This window comes from Epinephelus moara, chromosome 5 (genome assembly GCF_006386435.1).
Source record: "Epinephelus moara isolate mb chromosome 5, YSFRI_EMoa_1.0, whole genome shotgun sequence".
NCBI classification, from domain to species: Eukaryota; Metazoa; Chordata; class Actinopteri; order Perciformes; family Serranidae; genus Epinephelus; species Epinephelus moara.
In genome coordinates, this window is record NC_065510.1 from 1,251,326 (window position 1) to 1,261,350 (window position 10,025).

Genomic DNA, 10,025 nt, shown 5'->3' on the forward strand with positions numbered 1-10,025 from the left:
CACACCAACTTTTTATGTCGGGGCTTCAGGACACTTGGATCACTACGGACGAGCAGTATGGAGATATTTTGTGGATTCAGTTATGTGTTTTTGGACGTTTGAATCTGGGGCGTCATCAGCCTGCATTAGGTGGAGTTGTGTTGCTACCCCCTCTCCCCTGGGATCTCCGCAAAGGATGTGAGGACTCTAAAACTTCACCTGAGCCTCCCTCGGCATATGGGTGAGTAGATAATGGCTGAATTTTCATTTCTGGGTGCACTATCTCTTTAATGTCTTGGCTGATCGGTGTACATATGTATATCTTTAGGAAATCTCCACAGTACATTTACTATCACTTGACAAGTTTAAAGTTAATTTGTTCTCTGCTCCCGATCACTAACACCTGACTGTTCTGAGGGCATTCACCGCCATCCTCTCTGTCTCTGTCTACACTACTCTTATAACGCCAGTCATCATTCTCAGCCCAGTCATATGTTTTTCTCCAAGACCCATTGAACGCTCTTTTGCATTTCAACTCCTATGTTGTTTTAGGATTGACCGCCACATCATCTTTGAAGTGGAAAAGCTTCCCTGTGTCTGTTGTTGTGCAAAGACAGACACAGACAGAGCAGAGCAAAGTCTTGAAAAGTAGAGCAGAAAGCATATGTCACTTGCTCACTCGCGTTTTTGAGCACAGGCCAGTTTGGGACCAAAGTACCTCTTTACTGGCCCGGGCCATCAAGCAATCCTTATTGTTGAACCCGTCTACAGACAGGATGTAATTAAATACGTTGTTACTGTATCACAGTCTTTCGTGATGTATTTATTGCACAAGTTGACATTGCAATGACAATACAAAAACAATATATTATGCGTCCTTACTGTATTATAGTATGGTGTTAATAAATAGAAGGACAGCAGTTAAAAGATAAAGATATCATCACAACACACATCAGTAGTAAACCACTATATGTCCCTGAAGAAAACACCAGCTCTTACTGCTACAATGGAATATAGACAGCTACTACTTTACTGATTGTCTCTTGTCTTGACTGTCCTGTTCTGCAGAAACCAGTAATTCTCACATTCAGTGTTACGTTGTGCTGTGTAAATTAAATCTGCTCTCACGAAGAGAGTGTTTCGAGGCTGGATGTCAAACAGTATATCATATCAGCAGTGCATGTCTCAGTAAGTGGGTGTTTCCTCCTCCGTCAGGCTCTCTGGTTTGACCCTGACGTTAATGGAGTGTGTCTGAGGTCCTCCAGGGCAGGCAGAGTGATGTACGTCCTCTTCTGTGGTCTATCTGACACACACACACAAACACACACACACACACACACACACACACAGTTTTATCCCTTTGGTTTTGCCTTTATCAGCCTGGTTCTGTTATTGTGGTTGCTGTTGTTCATCCGTTCTTACCTTACGGTCTTTCTAGCTGTAACATCGTATCTCTCTCTACTCATCCTCCTTTTGGTCAGTATGAAGCCGGCCTGTCGTAGCAGGTGCGACCCTCTCTGGTCTCTAGGCAATCTTGGTTGCTGCATGCCTCCCTCAGTTCCCTCTGGGCTAGAGGGAAAAACAACATTAAGATAAAGAGGAACTGATGCTTAGATTGGTTTGAAAGTAGCTGGTAATGGCGCGGATCAGCCTGAAATTTAGATTTAGTGGACTGATAGTGGGTAGATGCTGCAGGATGACCCAATGTTTATAAGCACAGAGGCCGGAAACACTACCGGATATTATGATTTAAAGCTTTTTTATTTTTTTTACAATGCTGTAAATTCATTTACTGTTTAGATGTTTTGTCTAACCCGTCTTTCTTTTTCAGACTGTTTTAAATGTTTATTCACCTTCTCCTTTAAATGTACTTGCTTCCCAGTACGTCAGCTGGCTGTAACAGATGGAGAAGAAGATATGGAGGCTTTTAGTGTGCTTTACTGGCATCAGCCAAACAACAACACAATATTGCCTACGCACCATTGAATAATGAGATTACATAAATAATAATAAAAAAGTAGAATTCATGAGTTAAAAGAAAGAAAGCATGTATTTTCAGTGTCACTCAACAGGAAGTTTCTCTCTCTGTTTCTTTGTTTTCCAGGGACCTGAGTGAAAATAGCATCCAGGCCATCCCAAGGAGGGCCTTCAGAGGAGCCACGGACCTCAAAAACCTGTATGTGAAAGTATAAACTAAGACACACACACACACAAACACATGCACACACAAACAAGCAGTGGTAACAATACAGTCTGATCCTGTAAAAAAGCAATTGAACTGTAAACATCACACGCATGATGAAGATTTCACATCTGCAGTATCTTCCAGTGTATATCCAGTTCATAGAGAGAGACTGCGTATTCTAAGATGCACCAGTATGTTTGAATTTAAAGACGACCTAGTGCATTATGCCTATTTCCAGGTTCATACTTTTAATTTTGGTTTCTACTAGAACATGTTTATATGCTTTAATGGCAAAAAACACTTCATTTTCCTCATACTGTCTGAGCAGGAACACCTGTTTTCACCCCCTGTCTGAAACACTTTGCGTCTGTCTCTTAAAGCCCCCCATCCCGAATAAGCCCACTCTGCTCTGATTGGTTATCGTCTTCAGGTTTATCGTATCTTGGCGTCTCTGCATCATCATTGCAGCCAAGGAATGACTGTAACGGAGAATAGCAGCGCTTTCCACCAATTAAAGCTTCTTAACACAACCGGAAATGTTCCAGCAGGAAATGATCCGAAATCGTGGAGAAATTTACAACATTGGCACCCAAGATTCAACGTTTCCCTGACGTTAGCATGTTGCTTCATTTGGTAGTGTTGGCTACATAATGTAAACACTAGAGTCACGTTTTTGCCAAACACTTTCGGTATGGTACCTTCGGAACCAAAAGTAACCCTTCAGACATGGTACCTAGACTATACGTCTGTTTAGCATTTCAACCACAAACAGTACTCTTAAATCACTCACTGCTCCGTCCAGCACTCGCTGTATTTCCTCATCAGCGGTGACACAGACGGAAGTCTGCATCTCGTTTATCGTAAACGTAACACGGTTGCACACCGACATTTTCAGAACAAAATGTAATGGCTGCAGTGTCCTTGCATTTTAGTTTTAGTCCTTCTCACGCAAGGTCAGGGGTTTAGTGTTTCCGTAAACCACAGGAATGACATTCTGCGATGCTTTTTTCCCCAAATCCCCTTGAAACTGATATATATTTTTAAACACTTAAATATCCACTCACTACTTAAAGTGATAGTGCACCCAACAATGAAAATTCAGCCATTATCTACTCACCCATATGCCGAGGGAGGCTCAGGTGAAGTTTTAGAGTCCTCACATCACTTGCGGAGATCCAAGGGGAGAGGAGGTAGCAACACAACTCCACCTAATGCAGGCTGACGGCGACCCAGATTCAAACGTCCAAAAACACATAATTGAAACCACAAAATATCTCCATACTGTTCATCTGTAGTGATCCAAGTGTCCTGAAGCCCGACATAAAAAGTTGTTTGAAAAAAAGGTCATTTGAACTCTGTTTTTAGCCTCATTGTAGCCTGTAGCTCTAACTGCCTCTCTGTGCACTGCGTTCACGTGTGTGCACTTGTGCGAGACCGTGAGACATGGGCACCGCGTTCATATGTGTGTGTGTGCCTGCTTTCGCTGGTCTCGCGCTGGCAGGTTGGTGCAGCCTGGACCCAAATGTTTTTGTTGCCATTTGCGGAGCCTGGGCTTCCTACAGAGACCGGACTTTTTCACAGCATATTCAGAGGACATGAAGCTAGTGGATCGTGAGGAGATGTTTGCTGTATGTGACATATGACTTGACTTGTCACTTGCTTGACCTGAGCAATGACTCGACTTGACTTGCTTGACTTATAGCAGGAACTTGACTTGACTTGCTTGATTCTCACTGCAACTAACTTGGGACTTGTTTGAGACTTGAAGGTAACTGTGTGTGTAACTTTCCCCCATGTCTGGAACAAAATGTAACAGGCTGCAGTGAGAGTCTGTCTCAATGAGATATTTAAAAATAGCAGGTTTGCGCATTCAGTCCTTCTCAGGCAAGCTCAGGGGTTTATTGTTGCCGTAGCCCACAGTAACGACTTTCTGCAACGCTTTTTTTTCCCTCCAGTTCGGTTGAAACTAATATTTTTTTTTAAACGCTTGAGGATCCACTCATTACGAAATGTATATGTCATCCAGTAGCAACAACTGTTTGAAACAGAGTTTTCAGAACGATCTGAAGCCTGATGTTTTTGCTCACAGGGATTGCTTCTACATATGTTTACCTCATTATTTAAAACCACATTTCACATCACACTTAATATGAACATCTTCATTGTGACACTATATATTAAAGGAAATGTGTGTACATGGCAACTTGCGTGAGACTAGCTGATGGCTAGTGATGGTGCTAGTTCTCGAGTCTCGTTTCATTTGTCGTCGGCATGAGGGTCAGTAAGTACTGTCTGTATTTTCATTCTAAGGTGGCCATTTCCTTTAAGACACTAAATAAGGGAAAGCATAATTCATGAAGGTCCCCGTCAAGTAACCTGCAAAAGACTGATCAGTGGATTGATTACTTGGTCGGCTTAACTGACTGACTAAATATCATTCTGGTGTTGTGTTCCTTTCATTACCAGTCAGCTGGATAAAAACCACATCAGCTGTATCGAGGAGGGGGCGTTCAGAGCTCTGCGATCTCTGGAAGTACTGTGAGTAAAACTTAAAGCATGGAGTCTTTCAAATACAGATTGTTTGGCATCTCTCTCACTTCTTCTCATTATATCTCTTCTTTTATCTATTTCTTTTCCCGGTGTCACTATTTGTTCATGTTTTGCCTTTTTATCCCCACTTTCTTCTTCATGTCTCTCTCTCTTTCTTTCTCCTTTCTACTCGATTATGATTTCTCCCACCACTCTCTGCTTCCTGTTATTTTTATTCCTCTCTTCCATTTGACTGTTTCTTTCTTTTCCTCCCTCGCTCCCTTTTTCTCTATCTCCATATCTCTCTTTCTCCCAGAACACTGAACAACAACAACATCAGTACTATTCCAGTCTCCAGTTTCAACCACATGCCGAAGCTCCGCACCTTGTGAGTCCTTCATTTCAATGCACTACGTTACCCAGAATGCCACATTGTTCACTCTGGAAACAGAACCACAGTGACAGCACAGACAGATACTTACCAGTACTTGTTTCTTATTTTTTCGTCTCTCCTTCTTTATTTCATTCTTTTATTTCTCCTTTCTCTGTATATTGTGGTTCATTTCCTTTCTCAATACTTCCCCACCTTGTTATTTTCTCCCACCGATCCACTCCTTTTACATATTCCGTCTCTTCTTTGGCTTCTTTTTACACTCTCCTTCTTTATTTGTTCCCTTCTTTCTTACCTTGCTTTCCTTCCTCTTTCAATTTCCTCCTTTCTTTTCGTCGCACTCTTCCCTCCTTCCCCATATGTTCCCATTCTCTGCCTTCTGTCCTTTCACATCATTCCTTTCCTCCCTCCTTCACTCCCACCTGTCCTCTTTCCCTTCCCTCTTCCTCCCAGTCGTCTCCACTCTAACTCTCTACGCTGTGACTGTCACCTGGCCTGGTTGTCTCCATGGCTGCGGCAGCGGGCGGCTTTAGGCCTCTACACTCAGTGCAGCTCTCCTCCCACGCTGAGGGGCCTCAACCTCGCCGAGCTGCGCAAGAGCGACTTTGCCTGCTCAGGTACGGCAGCCCAGTGACAACAACACACTGAGGTTCACTTGTGGGTGAGGGAGTCAAAGTTAGTTTTACTTGTTTGTTCACAGGGCACGGCGGCAGTGCCTTCGTTCAGCCGTGCAGCCTGGCATCGGGCTCCTGTCCTCCCATGTGTTCCTGCAGCAACAACATCGTGGACTGTCGAGGGAGGGGCCTTACTGCCATCCCTGCCCACCTCCCTGAGGCCATGACGGAGATGTGAGTATCCCAAGTTTACATTCAACTGAGACAACTTACAAGTAGAATGAGCTTTATGTCCTTTAGCACTGAACTGACAAGTAATCATGAGTATAGAATGGTCTGGGCATCTTCCTGGGATAAATAAAAAATCACATTTGAAGCAGTGACACTGTCCCAAAAATTACTCTTCAGAATTTGCAACATTGCTGATCTGCAGCATCTTGTTAAAAAAATATCATCATGCTATATGAAGTAATGTGTCTTGAATTAATGCTGCATGTGGACAAATGTCTGAGGACTTTGAATGGAAACTACAGACAGTCCAGCTGATGGAAGTAACATCCAGCTGGCAGCCATGCTGTGGTGTATAACAACCTACAGGAGGCAAATTATTAATGTCTGTCTCACTCTTTCTCTCTCTGCTTCTCTCTAGTCGATTGGAGCAGAATGGCATCAAGTCTGTTCCTCCGGGCGCCTTCACCTCCTACAAGAAGCTTCGTCGAATGTGAGTCTTCTGAAAACAAACTCACTGATAAATAGCAGTTTGGGTTCAAGAACCTTTTTTGGATGAATATCGCTGATTTTTTTCCATCTTTGGCCTGTAAATGTAAGGCAGCAGTGAGTGAACCCTTAGCCAGATGAGGTTAACTGGGAGGAGACCCAGAGTGAGAACACACAGAAGGGCATGTATGTACGGTACATCACATCTGGCCTGGGAAGGCCTCAGAAAAAGGCGCTGGAGAGAAGGACACGTGGGCTGCCTTGCATAGTCTGCTGCCTCCAGAAGTGGACAGCGAAAACCAGTCATGAGAAGTCCTCAATTTGGAAATTTAATTTTTGAATCAGATTCTGCAGACTTAATTAGTCTGTGAAAACTTGCAATACATTTATTTAGCTCAACCTTTTATCCAAAGCGACTAACAATCAGTGTTTTTTTTTTGTTTTGTTAGATGCCAAAAATCAGATTTGTTGTTAACATAAGCTTTAGAGATTTTCACATTTAGTTCTAAAACATAAAATATGTCAGTAAATACCACACTTGTAAATTTTGAAGCCATTCGTGAAAAAGGTTAACGAGTGGCTAAATGACACTACAGAACCTCATCACGCTGAACACGGTTTTACAGCCTCGTTGTGGAAGTGACAATGAGGTCATGTATGTATAGCCAAATGTTAGCTTTTAACTTTTGGCAGTTGCATTTCCGCTTAAAAAATCATGACAGTGGTGTCCATTTGTGAGGATTATCTTGCTGAACAAAACACGTAAGTATCGTAAACTTTTGTTTGCAACTTATTTTCTGCAGTAACCCAAAATCCAATGGAAAAATCCCACTGGCTTTTTGAGGGCAACGCTAACTTCTGGGTTGGCTTGCCAATAAACATCATCCCTACAGAACTCAGCAACAAAAATTGCATGAATCATGCAAGTACATCAGTTTTATCAAATATGCTCAACTGCTTTGATCCAGTATGTAGGATTTAGGGGGATATATTGGCAGAATTGAATATTAAAAATATGTTTTCTTTAGTGAATAATCATCTGAAAAAAAGCATGATTGTGTTTTTGTTACCTTAGAATGGGCCGGTTATATCTACATAGGGAGCAGATCCTCGTCCTCAGAGTTTGCCAAAGTGCCATTTGTGTGTTTGCATTTCCGCGTCAGTCACGGTGGGAAGCGCCACCGCAACGAATAGTGTCTGAAAAACACTGATTTTTATCACGATACTGTTTTATTCAGTGCTTTTACTGGTTTTAAAGGAGCTATATGTAAGAAATCTAAAGCAAATAGTNCCGGTACATAGCATTAGCAGGCGGCTCCTCCTCAGCTGTATCCCGGCAGCAGCGTTAGCAGCAGAGAAGCCGGACTTGCTCAAACGGTACGCTGAAAAACCGAAGATCAAGGACGCAGCGACGCGGCCCTGCCACGGCAGCCGCCCGTAGGCAAACAAATCAGTCTCCAGCGTGCCGCTGTCCAGCAACCTCGAATCTGTAGGGGAGGGGGGGCGGACACGACTCGCGGCAGTATTTTGAATTTGAGTGCAGTAACCGTTTTGGCCACATTCTTACATACAGCGCCTTTAATCACCTGGTTTGTTTATTTCAGGAGAAGTTTCAGCTTGTTGCAATCTGCCACCCTCACCACTAGATGTCATTAAATCTCCCCAATCTTACACACTGGACCTTTAAGTTCAACATTTAAAGACAATAACAGACATTTTTATTTTTATTCTTTAAATGTGCCAAGGTGCAGTCTGAGCAAATGAGTTTTCAGTCTGCGATGGAAGAATGGAAGATGTGTAGAGTTTCTGCTTTCTTTATGTCCATGGGGAGTTTGTTTCACCATTGTGGAGCCTGGACAGTAAACAGTCGTGATTTTTCTGAGTGGTAGCTGCCCCCCCCCCCCTTTCATAGTGAGGGAGTAGCAAGCCAATTGGCAGTAGCAGAGTGTAGTAGAGGGGCTGGGGTGTATGGTTTGGTCATGTACTAGATACCCTTGCATTTTCATAGAATGTTGAACGTTTTTGTGGAAGATTTAATGGCATTTCAGGTCCACCTCAGATGTTGACGGCCACTTTTTAACACCAAGCTATACAGATTTAGTGACTTGTGAATACTCTAAAATTAAGAGTTAATTTTTCAAACGAAGATATATTTATTTATCACTTGATTTAAAGTCTTTCATGTTGTAATAGTGAGGTTGGGTTTTTTTTGCTCAAGAAGTTAAACATCAGCACTAAAATATTTCCCTTAGCTTCTATGATTTGCAGTATAATTATGATTATTATGACATGAAGTGATTAAATATACATTTTTCTTTACAGGAGCTAGGTTGAAAGTCAGCTAGACTAACACCATGTAGCCAGAGGAGCTGTGGTTTTATAGCTCCACCCCTTAAGTTTCAACTCAACCAATGCGATCACAGTATGTCTTCCTCCAGAGGGCCAGGGCCTCTGGGAAAATGTGAGTGTTTTAAACTCTGATCTGCCAACTGGATCGCTCTCTCCTTCCTCTGTCTCCACTGTTCACCGAGCTGTGGTTTTCCTGCTCGACATAACAAACAGCCCCAGTGGATTTTCAGCATGGAGGAGCACTTGATTTATGTCAGATGCAGTCCCCATCAGAGGCCGTTTTAGGGTCTTGCATGACGAATCAGACGTATATCATTGTGATCTGGTGAATGTGTTTAAAATACTCATTTGACCACAATAATAATGTTCCTAGCTTTGTACCCTATTTTAGTTTTCTCCTCTTTCTTTGTGGCTTTATTCTGTTCACTCTCACTGCTTCCTTCTCTCTCTCTCTTCCTCTGCCCATTTCCATCCTCAGACATTCTCTCTCTCCATCTTTGTCTCTGTGTGGTTTTCCTTTTCCTCTCAATCTTACCCCCCCCCCATCCTCTTACATCATCACTGTGAGACCGTCCCAAGCCTAGACGGGGGTTGATTACATTACCAGGCTGGTTTAAGTGGTTTGTCTTAAAATTTATTGTGACAGTTGAGCGACTGACATGTGGCAGCAGAACAAGGATTTTATAATCTGACATGCTGTGGTTTGGCTCGGCCAGACTAAATCAGAGATTTAAAAACTTAAGCAGAACTGCACTCGCTCTCTAAGAGCCAGCCTTTCACATACAGTGGGGTTTCTCAGTTTTATAAATGGTTTTGATTTGATTTGATTTGGGGATTAGAAAAATGAACAATAAAACCATTCATGTATGTTTGACCCCAGAATGTATCACATGAAGAAAACAAATGCACTATTAAACACTTTCTCATCTGCTAAAGGAATACTGTACCTGCAAGATGACCATTTATAAGTCAGTTACTCACTGTGTGTTACCTTGAATCTGTGAAACTTTGCTTTTCTCACATGCACCCCATGTTAAATGGAGAATCCGAAAAAGGTGAAACATTCTTCAGGAATTTAAGTAATCAAAGGGAAATTTCGGTTTATTTCAACCTGTCTCCTATCGTCCTAAATTTATTTCAAGTGACTAGTGACATAAAAATAATAGTTAGCATGTTAGCCGTTAGCCTAGATACAGCTGGGGTGCATAGTAGCGTCAGACCTGTTAAAACGTAAGTGAACGGGCAACCTTCAAGTGCAAAG

General features: G+C 42.4%; 1 protein-coding gene across 1 annotated transcript in view; it reads left to right on the plus strand.

The window, feature by feature from the left end:
- Positions 1-10,025, plus strand: part of slit1b (slit homolog 1b (Drosophila)) — a 110,619-nt gene that overhangs the window by 51,238 nt on the left and 49,356 nt on the right. Inside the window, exons 5-10 of the mRNA XM_050045353.1 lie at positions 2,084-2,155; positions 4,631-4,702; positions 5,010-5,081; positions 5,538-5,701; positions 5,785-5,932; positions 6,348-6,419. Of these exons, the coding sequence (XP_049901310.1) occupies positions 2,084-2,155; positions 4,631-4,702; positions 5,010-5,081; positions 5,538-5,701; positions 5,785-5,932; positions 6,348-6,419 (600 nt within the window). The remainder of the gene's footprint in view (positions 1-2,083; positions 2,156-4,630; positions 4,703-5,009; positions 5,082-5,537; positions 5,702-5,784; positions 5,933-6,347; positions 6,420-10,025) is intronic.